The 15,261-nt window shown below is 33.9% G+C and overlaps 1 protein-coding gene across 8 annotated transcripts in view; it reads left to right on the top strand.

Annotated features, from left to right (window-relative positions):
• The window catches only part of Zmynd11 (zinc finger, MYND-type containing 11), a 103,551-nt gene that overhangs the window by 46,512 nt on the left and 41,778 nt on the right, over window positions 1–15,261 (top strand). For all 8 annotated transcript variants that reach the window (XM_013504719.1, XM_013504722.1, XM_005404920.2 and 5 more), the window contains exon 3: window positions 14,439–14,598. In XM_013504719.1, the coding sequence (XP_013360173.1) occupies window positions 14,439–14,598 (160 nt within the window). The remainder of the gene's footprint in view (window positions 1–14,438; window positions 14,599–15,261) is intronic.

Below are 15,261 nucleotides of genomic sequence, written 5' to 3'. Positions count from 1 at the left end.
TTCCATATCTTCTTTTTTTTTGGTACGGAATCGAACTCAGGACCTTGCACTTGCCAGGCAAGCAATGTGCTGCTGAGCTATGCCCCCGGCCCCATGTTCCCTATCTTTTTGCATCATAATAAATAACTGCATCACCCAACTCTGTACAACCACAAATAACATTATTTCCTTTTTGACCTTTAGAAAGAATTCATTGGTATTAGTATATCCAGAAACAATTCCTCCTTGTTCATAAAATATGCAGCTACTTAATTTGACTGAGCCAGTGGTGATGTACCTATGGCATGCGTACTGCAGTGGGCTGTTTGTTATCACTGAAAGCTCTGAAAGTTTTGCCATCACTGCCCTAAACTCTCATGAAAGGCTGCCCCTGTCTACATGTTTGTTTACAGCGTGTATAAGGGGTTTTATTCCTCTATACATCATCTGCATCTCCTTGACACTGTTCATTTATCCATGTTTTGTTCCACAGACGGATACTTTGATTTCCATTTTTGCATTTGTTGCTGAGTGCTTGGGCTTTCCTTTCCCTAGCTGCCTGTCTGATCCTCTGCTCGTTTCCACTGGGGTTGTTATCTTTCTCTATTGATTTGCAGAAGCTCTTATTCTCAGCATTCATTGCCTCGCAGATTTTTTTCAGGGGTGCACGGTACTAGGGATTGAACCTTGGCTCTTTACACAGAGCTATATCCCTAGCTGTTTCTATTTACTTATTTTTATTTCGAACAGAGCCTAACTAAGTTGCTGAGTTGCACAGGTTAGGCTTTAAGTTGTGATCCTCCTACCTTAGTTTGCTAGAGTGATGGAATTACAGGATGTGCCACCATCCATCTCATGCCTGGCCCCCTCGTAGGTTTTATGCTTTGGAAACATGTTTTTATATTCTCTCACCTGTCTACCTCTTCCCATAGTTTTTATTTAACAGAAAAAAAAATTAATTTTGGTGTCAGCAGATTAAACCTCTTTTTCTAATGTTTTGTGCATTTGAAGTTTTATTTAACAATTCTTTGTCCTTAGGAAAGCTACAAGAAAATTTCCTGTTTATTTTTTAAATGAGATTTTATCATGTTCTCAAGCTCAAGATCCTCATGGGTCAGCTTCCCAAGTAGCTGGGATTATAGGCATATGCCACTCTGCCCAGCTTCCCTACATTTTCTTTTACTAACCTTCCACAGGTCTTTAGCCTGCCTTTTTTATGAGATAGTTAAGGATGTAGTTTTAGTTTTTCTCTGCAAATATTCCAAGACCTGAAACACTTCTGGTCCCAAGCATTTTGGATAAAGTACATTCAGTCTATATGTTCTTTTTTTGTGATTAGCTTTTCTTGGTCATCAATAGCTTTGCTTGGCCAGTGTGTTTTGAGATTCATTTGCTAAGTATATGGGTAGTTCATTCCTTTTTATTATGGAATAGTAATCCATTGTATAACTATGCCATAATTTTTAAAATTTATTTACCTCTTGAGGGACATTTGGTAACTATTGTGACAAAAGCTACAATATGTTTTCATAGCAGGAATAGGCATATCTTTGGATAAATGCCTAGTAATGGAATTTTTAAGCCCTATAGTAAATATATGTGTAACTTTATTCAAAATGATAAACTTTTTTCCAAAATGATTGTATTATTTTACATTTCTACCAGCAATATGTGATAATTCTAAATTGTCCACATTCTCTCCCACACTTGTTGTTGTCAGTCTTTTGAGTCATTCCAGTCAGTTTGTGTTATCATTCCATTGTGGTGTAAATTTTCATTTCTGTGTTGATAAATGATATTAAGCTATTATCTATACTGACGTTTTTATTTACATTTATGGATTCTTTTACAAAGTATCCTTTGAAATCCTTTTCCCATTTTTTTTATTGAGTTGGTTTGTTTGGGTATTATTACTAATAAGTGTCATAAAGCTCTTAGTATATTCTGAATGGAAGTTCACTGACCAACTATGTATAGTATGTTTAAAACTGTATGCATAGTTCTAGGAAAAGATAACAGAGGATGCCTTGTCAGATTTTTATCACTGTGACCAGATACCTGACATACACAGCCCGAAGGAGGAATAGTTTATCGTGGCTCCTGGCCATGGTCAGCTGGCTCCAAGGAAGAACATGATGGCAGAAGACAGCTGCTCACCTTGTGGCTGGCAGGAATCAGAGTGAAAAGGAAAGAACAGAGTGGAAGGGCCCAGGGCCAGGATATATCCTTGAAAGGCACTATGCCCGCCTCCAACCACCTCCTAATGGGTTAATTAATTGGTCCGTGAGTTGATGCCCTTGCAGCCCAGTCATTACTCCAGGCTTCTGTTAGTCCAGGCAAGCTGACAGCCAAGGTAACTGTCACAGAGGGAATGAGAATGAATCAATATTTGTAGAAATACCGGCTAAAATTTTTATGAAATTATTGAAAGATACTAATATTCATATCCAGGAAACACAAGGGAAAGCAAATTAAAAAGGCACCCACACTTAGCCATAGAATAGTAAAAACTACAGAATTTATTAGAAGGAAAATGGAAGTCATAAATGTAGCCAGAAAATTTTTTTTTAACAAATATTATTGATATAGGTGTGGTACTTAGACTTCTAGCTGACTTCTGAACTGCAGTGCTGGAATCCAAATGGAAGTGGAGTAATAGTTTCATTGTGTACCAAGAGAATATAATCCGGGTATAGTGGTATGCACCTTTAAATCTAGCTACTTGGAAGGCTGAGGCAGGAGGATGGCAAGTTCAAGGCCAGCCTAGGCAACTTAGTGAAACCTTGTCTCGAAATCGAATAATAAAAAGGGGTGGGAAATAGCTCAGTGCTTTCGCCTTTCAGTTCCAGGTACTGCAAATAAAAAGTAAGTAAATAATGTTCAGTAAGAGAACATAACTCTTAGCCTGCAATTGTTTCCCTTCAAGGAGGTTGAAATAGTTTTTTTGTTATGTTTTATTTGTAAAACAAAATCTGAGAAAAAAATCCTCAGTGGTTTATATCAGGCCAAAAAAGATCTCAAAAATGGGAAAAAATGAATGAGGAATGATTTGATAAATGTGTAGTCAAGATTAAAGCGTTACGTATACAAAGTAAAACTAATGCTCAATATATGAAGAAAAATTAGGCTAGAGCAACTGAAGCACCACCAGCAGAATCTAGAAACAACATAATCATCACCCATAAGCTGGATAATCATATGTTCATATAACATGGTATTATACTTGTGTAAAAACAAACTATAGTCTCCTACTTCAATGTAGATTAGTTAAAAATAATGTTGAAGAAAGTAATCATACTATAAAAAATATATGTAATATGTTTCCATTTATGTGAAGTCCCAAATGAGGCATCAATAAGCATGTTTTCAAGGGGGGTGTGTGCACAGGATATGACAGTGTGAAGACAAAGAAGTAGTAGTTCAGGCAAAGTTAAGGGTGCTGATAACTAGTGGTGGGGGTGGGTGCCGCCGTGGAGGAGCACATGTAAGAATCTTTGTCAAAATCAGCTGCTTTCTTAAGCTAAGTGGTAGTTTAACTGGTGTTTGTTTTGTTCTTCAAACTGTGCACATATTTTTCAATATTTCCTTGTGTTTGTGACTTCTAAAAATAAAAACTTAAAAGAAATGGGAAGTATAGAACTTTGTTAAAGAAAATAGTAAGGAAGGATAGAGAAGGTGGATCGTATACGTGAGAGGGATTGGTTACTCTGCCTGTGCCGTCCACTGTTGTACTGTCAGCAGATTGCCTTTCCCAGGTATGTGCCTACATCTCAAGCACATCTGTGCATTGACAGCCCTTTCCACTTTGTTTTATGTAATTAAGTCACTCAGTAATTGTTATTATTTATACTATCTGCTTCTGTTTAGCTACTTTTTGCTTCTGTTGAAAACTTTCCTATGTCAGATCATTGAACTTAAAACAATATCTAATTACATGAAAATTATGTTATTCAAATGCTGGGCTTGTGAACATCCCTGCTACTATTATAGTGTATTCTCTACTACTATAGAAGTGCACTGTGAATAGGGTTCTAGTTAAGTGTTATTTAGAGGAGTTTTGTATGGAATTGGAAAAAAAGATGTAGTTATTTTGTTTTAACATTTTTCTCCAATAAACTGATAAAGTATACAATTTTGTTGTGACCATTTTGAAACAGTTGAGATTAAAAAACAGTAGTTTAAAATGTATGTGATGTTGAAAAATATTATATTCTGATTTTAATTGAATATCTTTAAAAGAAAATCTGTCCATATTTTATAAATTGCACATCAAACATTTGCTAATCATTGAAATTTGTTTTTGTTTTTTGAGACAGTGTCTCACTGTGTAGTTCAGGCTGGCCTCAAATTCTTGGTGATCCTCCTTCCTCAACGTCCTGAGTGCTGGGATTACAGGTGTGTGCCACCATGCCTGATTTAGTCATTGAAAAATTTTCTCAAAGTTTTGTTAAAATACACCATGTACTAATAACATGCTAGGCACTATACGAAATAAAGTTAGATTTGGTTTATAAAGCATATGCAAATATTTAAATAAAATACAATCTTAGTGTACAATTTAATAACATTCTGTGTCATAAGATGATTAATTCATATTTTCAGCTGCTGGGGAGTAGAGAAAAATGATGAGAAAGCATATTTGTAGCTGTGAAAAACATTATCAGTAGTTCTTCTCTACAACATGAGGATCCAACAATTCATGACACAGTCTCCCTTCCACCCTGAAGAAAAAATGGAAGGTACACATGTATTCATACATGTGTATCAAATAACTGTACATGAACATTTTATTAGAAATGCATTGCCTCCAAAATATTTTATGGACAATTACTAAAAAATACATAAAATAGTAAAGTGATATGAAAAGATGAGGAAAAGTAAAATGAAATTTGGGTCATAAAATAGAGCTAAAATAAGCTTTTCCAAGAAGTCCTGCAACTTGTAAAGGATTTATTACAAATTTCACTTTTGTTTCTCTAGGAGCTAATACAAAAGAGTAGCCACAACATTTTCCAATGGCCGTAAAGCAAAGCAGTTACTGCAGTGAGTCATAGCTATTTTGAATAGTACTAAAACCAGGAAGGAATTTATTCTTAAGCTTTTCAGAAAGTTAAGTATTTTCTAATTGTTGCAAAGCTGTAGCTGTAGTAAAAGTATCCCAGTATGGTACTCTGCTGTTGCTTGTCCTCTTTGTCCAGTTACATAGGAAATGAACTATGAAACTTGCAATATATTTCAATTTCAGATATGAAACTACACACAGTAAGTCCCTGACTTATGAACCTTCAAGTTGTGAGCTTTCACAGTCATAACAGATCTTGCATTATAAGCAGAACATTTGTAGATGAGAATAAATCACAGAAGTAGCTTATGTGTCTGCCAGACATTGTCACAGTTGTTCTGCTGTGTATTTATTGCCCAGTGTGATAATAAACACTATTTTTGTTGTATGTTTGGGTTTTTTATGCTTCACATTGTATATCTGTGTCAAAAGTGTATGAGACTCATTTTGTCAGATTTACGAACAAACCTGACTTACAAACATTCTCCTGGAACAAAACTTGTTTGAAGTTGGGGACTGACTACTACATTTTTATTGAATCTGTGGTGATGTTTGCATCTTATACAGTTGTATGATATTTGTATTAGTTGTATTATTGTTTTAAACTGCTAAGTTTTTAAATAGTTGATAAAATTTTGGGATAGGCCTAGTTCAATAAATGTAAGATTTGAGCAAGCTATAAAATGTACAATTATCTTTATTGAAATTGAGACTTTTAATTTGAAATACTCCATTTTTATTACATGGAACTAATGATAGTAAGTAGTGTATGTATCATAGGAAAAACATTTTCCCACTACAAATAAAAACCACCTATTAAAGAGAAATACATAAACCTCTGCCTTATTTTAAAATAAATATTATTCCTTGTCAGTATTAATTAAAGTCACTGCATAAATGATACAGGTCAGAATCCAAGTTATTTATCATGTGACATTTGGAGTAAGTAGAAACTTTTAAAATACAAAGTATTTGTAACACCATCACTGTTAATGGAAGGGAAGGGCTTTTTTTGTTAATCACCCTGAAATCTTCACAGTGTATCTCTATAAAGTGAACACTATAAATTAGTTTTAATTCTTTCAGAAGTGAAGTGAAAACTCAGCAGTTATGACTGAACAGAAATTATGAAAGAATATGAACATATCCTAAAAATTTCACCCTCACTCGTCGGCCCTTCTCCCTAAAGAGGAGCAGCAGCAGTGAACCTTTGGCATGTGTGCTGCAGTGGGCGCGCGGAGTCCTCTACTCAGCATGTAAGCCACGTCAGTCCAGGAGCCACACATTGGATAACAGTTGTTTTTTCTAAACTAAAACCTCAGTACTGTGTTCAGGTTGAATTGAATATTGGCACTTTGTGATAAATATGTGGGTTTTGGGTTGTAGTGTAGGAACTTGATCTCTAAAAGGTTTGCTGTCACTGCCCATAGAGTCACTGTGGAGGAGTGTGATGAGTATGTATTTACAGCATAGTATTTAGAGAGTGGGGTAGACCAATCCGTGGGATTATTATGGTGTAGGACCTCAAAAACAAATAAATAGTAGCTTATATATTGCATGTTCTTACATCTCCTATGTGTCTTTTTTTTACTGTGTGCTATTTATAAATAATATATTGTAATTTGCGCAGATGAGTACATATACAGATGATGTTGGATGATGTTGATCAAATCAAGAATTGGCATGATTAGAATCTGGGCTTTTAGTGTCTGAGTGGACCAGTGTCTTACTTCAGTATAACAGCTAAAATTTGTGGGGGTTTTGTTGTTGTTGTTTTGTTTGTATGTTTGTTTGTTTTGAGACAAGGACTTGCTTTGTAGTGCAGACTGGCCTTGAACTCCCTGTTTAGCCCAGACTAGCCTCGAACTCACAGCAATCCTCCTGGCTCAGCCTCCAGAGTGCTGAAATTCCAGCCATGTGGCACCACGCCCAGCAGCCTATGGAGTATTAACCAAGGCTGCCTTTCTGTCTGCGTGTGAATTACAGTTTTTGTCCCATAAGGTCATCAAAAACTCCAATTAGCTTTTTAATCTCTCAGTTGCCTTTTCTAGAATTGGAAACTTCTCCAAATTAAATGAATTAGTTTTTAGTATTTTGTCTGTTTGTTCTAGTTTTTAATGGAATGACTGATCTCAATAAACCTAATCATTGGTAGCAGATCTCTCTCGCCACTGCCCTGTCCACCTTTCCTTCTATCTCCCTCTCCCTCTTCTTCTCTTTTTCCTCCCTCTCTTCTCTCCTCCTTCCTCTCTTTGTTTGCATGCACTTGTGTGTGTATGTGTGTGTGTATATATATATATATGTATGTATGTAATTTTAAATCTCTGTGCCTACATATTGTAACATGGACATGTTCTGACTCCATTATGTAGTATTGCATTGAGTGAATATAACATAGCTTATGATTATGGATATTTAGATCCTTTTTATTCTGTAAAGTTTAATGATGTGAGGAATATTTTTCTACATACGTCTTGTTCTCAATCTTACATTATTTCCTTAGAAGTAGAATTACTATTGAAGAGTAGGATTATCTTGAAAGCTGTTGATATATAATGCCAGACTGCTTTCCAGTAAGTACTTTTCAGTAATGATGCGTTAGGGTGGCTTATCTCAGTATGCCTTTACCAGTACTTAGAATAACACTTTTAAATATCTTGCTGATTTAGCATGAGTAAATAGTTTTCTTACTGTTTTAGTTTATGTTTTAAATTAAAAACATTATATTTTTCATAAATATTTTGCATTTTATTGTTTGTTTTTAATTTGCAGAATGAAAGTTAGTGGTTGTTGCTACGGAGGGTAGAAAAAAGTGGGTTTCTAACACACATGCCGTGAAGAAATTACACACCTTACTAGTCATGTGTTGTGTACCTTGTCATTATAATTTCCATAACGTTTTATACAGAGAGCATCTTTTAACATTAAGGGATTTGATCAGTGTTCACTTAAGTTTCTATCTTGAATTTTATGATTGTAATGTTTTCTTAAGTCTTTCTTCAGTCTTTCGAGTCAGCTCACTGGAGTAGTTGGCCACTATGAGGCCTTGAAATTGTGGGCAGTAAATATGTTAAGATTTGTCCATATTATCCAGAGTATACTTGAAATAAACTTGTTACATTACCATCACAGTTGTAAAATTCCCCTCATACTTCTGGGCTCCATAAGGCAGGAAATAGTGTGATGCTGTCTTTAAGGGACACAAGGATATTACAGGCATTTGTTATATGTTTTAATTAATAGAAACATACCTCTGTATTTTGTAGGGTTAACTTGTCCAGAAGATATGGTCATGTTCATTCTGTTCTTGTTAGTGTGTTCATTTCCCACTACATTCACTTCAAATAATATGCCAGAAGTCTCTGTGATTGAATCATTATTAGAAGGTTTAATGATAGATAATTACTTTCAGGAAATTGTGACTCATGAGATTTCTTACTTTTGTGAAAATGTGAAGTAAGCAGTGGCTGTTGCCATTAACTGCACATATTTTTTTTCATCGTGGAATATGCAGAATTATCTCGGGATATGAACCAACTTAGGGTTTTACAGCTTGTTGCTTGGATGCACTTTGGTGCTTAGCAACACTTGGAAAATAGTATCTTGGGAGAGAAAAGAACACTCTGGAGCTCCCGATAGTGGGAGGAAATTTGCAAGAATGGAAATGGATAGGGTGGGAGAAAATGAAGAAGAAAATTATTGGAAAATTTCAGAGAAATTGAATATAACAAATGTTAGACATTTGCACCCCATTTTATGTTTTTTGTTATTAAGTAAAATTAAAATAGAAACTAGAAATCCTCTGTAAAGGTTTCTCAAACCCAGATTGCTAGTTTTGCCTCTTTATTGGAAGAAGGTAAGTCCCTATGATAGATTAAGAAGTTTTAAAGAAAATAACAGACCTGGGGTATTACCTGAATTACAATATTAACATAAATATTTTCACATGAACCAAATCTGAGTACTTGATGGTCTAAGAAGATGAGTGAGTTGGGACTGTTATATATGAGGTATCATATAAATCACTCTACCTCCAAGAGTTTATTTATGATAGTTCAATAATCTTAAACCTTTTCAAATATAATTAGACTGTAATGCTCACTAGGATTACACCACTCCTCTGTTTACTTAATATCTGTAGTGTTCTAACCCCTTTCTCTACTTTTTAAGAAAAATAGATGAGAGTCAATCTATTTGAACTTATTTTTTAAAGAACATAATAGTTACAAAATGAGAGAGAGAGGAGAGAGTGAGTAGGAGAAAGGTAAGCAACTCATCAAGTTTACAGATTGCAAGCTTGTATATTTTAACATTTACCTGTGTTACAAGTAATGAACATATATGTTCCTTAGCCATTGGATGACACTTTGAATATATAATAAATCACTTATTCTTTATCCTGATTTTCCTAACTCAACTTCACTCAGAGAACAGAATCATTAACTTAGAGCTGTTGCATCCTCAGATGGATCAGTCTTAGGAAGACATTTTTTTCATCATCATCATTGTTAGATTCCAGGTAGGACTAATTCTTCTAGCTGTGTACTCAACTGATCCTTATGAGTATGAAAAGCCTAAGTCCAGACTGCTTGTGTTGTGTACATCATATCTTGTCATCCCTTAAGGAGACCAAAAAGAGAACCAGATGACCAGAATACATTACTTTAATCAACTTCAATTCTTCTTAAACTAAAAATGTTGAGCCCAACATGCTATTACTGAGGAAAAAGTATATTCTTGAGTTTGTTCTTGCTCTAAAGCTGTTAGAATGCGTAATGTCTAGGATTTATGTGTGATGGAAGTTCATGGATAAAAATTTTTTTCAAAGAGAAAATCACTGGTATTCTTAGCAAACTAGGACTGGAAAGGAATGTCTTTAATAAAAGATGTGTACCAAAATCCTATCGTGACCTATTTATTCTTACATTCATCAGTTTATATTTGCAAAGTATATCCACCAATAACCATTTTCTAGTATCAGTATTTGTGAAAATATTTTTAAGAATCCCCTGTAAAATCTAAAGTGAGACATTATTACTGTCTATGGCATACATTGTACTACAAGTCCTAAGTAGGCTAATATGACAAACAGAATTCAGTAGGCTTTAACTGTGAACTTATAGCTAATAAGAGAGTGCAGTTTTGTTAAATACATACCATAACACCAGCAGAAAATATTATAAAATAAAATCCTCTTTTCAAAGTGTAAATCTGAGAAATTTTGCCATTGTATCATAAGTAGAAAATTCTACATGACCGCTTATGATGGGTCACACTCAAAATACAGGTGCACTAAAAATATTGTATAACTTATCTTCAGTTTGCATATGTGTGAAACATAAAGGAACTTCTTGTTTGGACTTGGATTTTATCCCCAAGATATCTCATGTGTATTTTCAAAATCTGAAAAGAATTGTAACACTTCTCGTCCCAGGCATTTTGGATGAAAGATACTCAATCTCTGTAAGTAGGAGTTCTTTATATGTTAGGAATATGTAGGAATTAACTTGGGTCTTTCATGATGTGTATTATAAATATATTTTCCGGTTTGCCATATATATTTTAACTTTGTTGTAGGTTTTTTTCCCTATATTGAAATTGCTGAATTTTATTTTAATTTGTCAGTTTTGTCATATCACTTCTGACTTCTGTTTTACACTTGGAAGTTTTACTCACACCACTGTGAGAAATAATCTCCATTGTTTTCCTTTTAATAATTCTTTGGTTTTGGTTGTATTATATCTGATCTATTTAGAATTAATTCATGAGTGCAAACTAAGGTTTGGCTCCACCTTTTTTTCCAACTTATATAGCCAGTTGTTCCAAGGCTGTGCATTACTTAATCTTTCTGCCAATAATTTGAATTGTCACTTCATTGTAATTAAGTTTTTCCTTTATCTTTTTTTACATAAGTAGCAGAATTTTTTCCATACAGACTTGGTTGTTTCTTCTGTTAGTAAGACTTTTTTTTTTACTCTTGTAAATAATTGGGGTCTGATCTTAAATTACATAACTTGGGGTTTGGGGGTATAACTCAGTGGTAAAGTATGTACTTAGCATGCACGAGGCCATAGATTTAATGCCCAGTACCAAAACAAATAAGCAAATATCTCCTAACTGATTTTGATATATAAATGTTTTTAATTTTAATATCTCAAATTATTAAAAATAGCATGTCGCTATTACTTAGGTTTTCTAAATATATGATTTGCAAATACTTTTTATCAATTTTAATACCTATTTTAACTGTTGATTATTACATTTACAAAGTGTTCAAGAAAAGCGATGGCAGTAAACATCTTTAAATATTCCTGATTATGTTCAAGAATTTCTTTCCTTGGGGCTGGGGATTTAGTTCAGTGGCACAGCGCCTGCCTGGCAAACACAAGGTTGTGAGTTTGATTCCCGGTACCGGAAAAAAAAAAAAAAAAAAAAAAAAAAAAAAAAAAAAGAATTTCATTCCTGTTTTGTTAGTGGCTAGAGGTTAAATTTTATGAAATATCTTTTCAACATATGCCAATGATTTTTACAATTTTTCACTTTTGATCTATTAATGAGGTGAATTATACTTTTAGATTTCTTAATATTAGATCTTTCTTGAAGTTCTGGAATTAAACACTTGGCTATAGTATATTCCTTTAATATTTGAATATATATATTTATTGATCTTTATAAATATAAATATTAGGGTATACATTTGAATATTCTATTTGAGAATTTTATATCAGTAGTCTTGTGAGACACTAGGTTTGTTTTGATTTGTCTTTGTGTTTCCTTGTGCTATTTTTTCCTATATTTTGTTCCTATTATGTGCTAGGGTCCTTGCTTTCCTTCATTGTTGTGCACTGGAAGAGATTCAATCTGGTCTCTAAAAAGTTCACTTTATGAATGTAATGTAGCTGGTGTATTTTAGGGAAGCTCTTTGCCAACCTCCTTTCTATCTCTTTGAAAATTAGCTTTTTTAAATTCTCGGGGTTTTTTTGGTAAATTTTGGTCACATCTTTTCTTAGAAAACCATAGTGTTCATCTTAAATGTTTGCCCAGAACTAAACATTTTAGTTTCTAAGGACTATTTTAGTTTTCTTTTTACCTATGGATATGCCCCTGTGGGCATTTCTTAGTTTGTATGTTTATACTGTGGGTTTTCACTGTTTATTACATTAGGTAATAATACTTTATTTTTTCCTAAGGAAGAGCTCCTGGATTAATTTTTCTTAGTTCTATAATTTTTATTTTTAAACTAGCACTGCTTTAACTTTTTTAGTATTTCTTATAATCTTTTGCAATTCTTAGGTAATATTTTTGACTCACTTGTTTATGAGAATTTTCTAGTTTTGTCATTAATGTCTTAATTTCTCTGCAACAAGCAAAAGTTGTCACTGTTAGAATCTATTACGGTCATCTTTGTGGTGATTTTATGGTCAGTTTTTATGACTGTTCCTTGAAACTACTGAAGGAATTTTTAAAGTTTTGGAATAAATCAACCAAGTCTTCTACATACATATTTATTTTTATCATTAGATTTATGTGTGTGCGTGTGTGTGCACACAGAGAGCATTAAAAAGCCTCAGAATTCTCTGTATCTGTCAGTATTCCTTTTTTTTTCCTTACAGTTTTTGCATTAGAACTTTCTATGTTCTGCTTGTCTTTCTTAAAAATTATTTTTGTTCTGGGTTCAAATCCTATACATTGTTATCTGGATTTCTGCTTCATTGGGTTTCATTTTTATTGCATGCTCTTACCCTGAGTTACTCTTCATTTTAGAAAATTACTGAGTTTAAACACTTTGTTTTTTATGCAAAGGCAGACATGTCTAGTTTGGGTTTTCTTGTCATATGTTTACTGTGCGTTCTGGTCTTAGTGTTTCAGGTCTTTTGAGTGTTAAGAAGAGGGGACAAAATTACGTAGTATGCTTAGACTAATTCCCATTTTCCCTCTCCAGTGTCCTATAGCATGCTTCCATTGTCGGGGTCAATGCTCTGTCCTCTTGTCACTCATAAATCCCTGTTTCTTTCTGTCTTGGTCCTTCAATTAGTGGAATTGATAGTAAAAGCAGATTTTTTTTTCTTTGAAGTGAGTTGTCTCTTAAACAGAAGTTATCTTCCACTTACTGAAAATACAAATACTCATTATTAATCCCTTTGGTGAACTTTTCTGGTTTTCTTTGTTAAAACTTTATCCTCTGAATTTATAAGGTTTTTCAGTGCTGGGGCTTTTACCTTTTCTAAAAGGCATTATTGCTTTGATACTTGATAGGCTAAGGCAAACGTTCTCATGTTGTTTTATTTCCTTGACAACACAGGAAGTCTCGGTCCCATTCTTTTTTAGCATGGACTGTTTCCCTGGAGAAGTCTCAAGCCAGTCTGGTTTGGGTCTTCAGGTGTTTTTATCTGGATATGCAGATAGCTCTTTGAAGTCCAGTAGTTTACTGGAAAAAATTTGTTGAGGTTTTTTGGAGGGGGAAGGAAAATGGCAAAAATCTAAGTATGTCTATGGCATTGTTTCTTTAAAAAACAAAAAGGATATAAGATTCCATGAATCTGTAAATCAGAGAACACTTATATGCTTCAGAAGGTCATTCCAAAGAATATTTTGTTGAAAATCACATTTTTGCCTCACTGAGTACAATGTACATCCACATTTTTCTTGCATATTGACAAATACTCATGCAATTTTTGTATTTTCTCCAGTGTCATTTCCTGAGCTTTGAGTAAAAGTACTGAAGAATGATTTTGGAATTCTGAAGTCTGTGGTTGAGAACTATAAAATTCTATAAAATACTAAACTAACAGTATGTGGAAGATAACCCTTCTGTTTAAGAGACAGCTCACTTTAAAGAAAAAAATCTGCTTTTACTGTCAATTCCATTGTGGTTAGAATGAATCTGCATAGCACAAATTGGCACAAATAGCACAGTTATAGCAGCAATCACATACCAAGAATCTAGAGCAGTGGTAGAGAAACTATGGCATGCATATTGTTTTTCTCTTATGACAAAAGATATTAATATGAGTTGATTTTGCTAAACAGAAACTGCAGGATTCAGGTTCAGTCGCAGTGTTGGCACTTTGCAATAAATAAGTAGGGTTTGGGTTGCAGCGTGGGCACTCATCTCTAAAAGGTTCACCATCACTGCTCTAGGGGCTAAAACTAAATGAGGTGTTTGACTAAAATCTGTTCAATGATTTATATTTGCTGGTTTGGGAATATTTTAAACAAATATGGAACAAAATTTTGTTTTAAAATACTATGATATAATTGACAGAGTTCAGGGATCTTTTTCTTCCTTTCTTCAAGGTTCACATAGGGTCATAATAAAAGGGAAATAAATCACTTTAACTTTTAGTTTTACTTGTTTTTAGTTTTCAGCTAAATTCTGGTTTTCCTCTGTGTTCAGGTATATGTCTCGAGTCCACGGTATGCATCCAAAAGAGACCACCCGTCAGCTGAGCTTAGCTGTGAAAGATGGTCTTATTGTCGAAACTCTAACAGTGGGCTGCAAAGGTTCGAAAGCTGGTATTGAACAAGAAGGATATTGGTTGCCAGGAGATGAGATTGTAAGTATATTTTATTTGGTAAATTTAGGGATATGGATTTTCAGTATTTGATTTTAGATACAACCTATAGAAATTCATTTTCAGAAGTGCTAACAATTTAACATTTTTATTAACCGTAAGGCTCACTACTGATATAATGAATACTTTTCTTACTGATTCTTTAGGAGAAAACTTCCATTTGACAAAGAGTCTGCTTTTTCTCTGTTATCTTGAATCTAAAAAAGTAAAACAAAAGCCCTATTAATGTACACACAAGTACTGGCATTCCTAAATATTTTCTTCACTAGGTGTTTGTAAAAAATTGTTCAATAGAGATTAGTGTTGTTCTTCAGACGCACTGAAAAGGATGAATTCTTAGGAAACTTACCTCGCTTGAAGGTGGATGGCTTCAGACCCTGAAGCCACATTTTAGTATTTTTATTGCAAAGTAGAAAGCACCCAAATGTTAGACTCTCCTGGCCAGTGTCTTTACTAATGACTATTGCAGATTTTGTGTATTAGAACAAATCAAATAGGAAAAATAGAAAGTCTTCACTTTTTTAACATAGTGTAGTTATGAGTCTTTTTTTTCTGATGGTATTGGGAATTGAACCCGGGGACTTGTACATGCTAGACAAACATTTTGCAATTGAAATAATACTCAGCCCTTTTTTTTATTTTGAG

Source organism: Chinchilla lanigera, unplaced genomic scaffold (assembly GCF_000276665.1).
Source record: "Chinchilla lanigera isolate Chin_1 unplaced genomic scaffold, ChiLan1.0 scaffold00091, whole genome shotgun sequence".
Taxonomy (NCBI): domain Eukaryota; kingdom Metazoa; phylum Chordata; class Mammalia; order Rodentia; family Chinchillidae; genus Chinchilla; species Chinchilla lanigera.
Note: the sequence above shows the minus strand (reverse complement) of the source record. Positions and strands in the feature narration are given on the sequence as shown.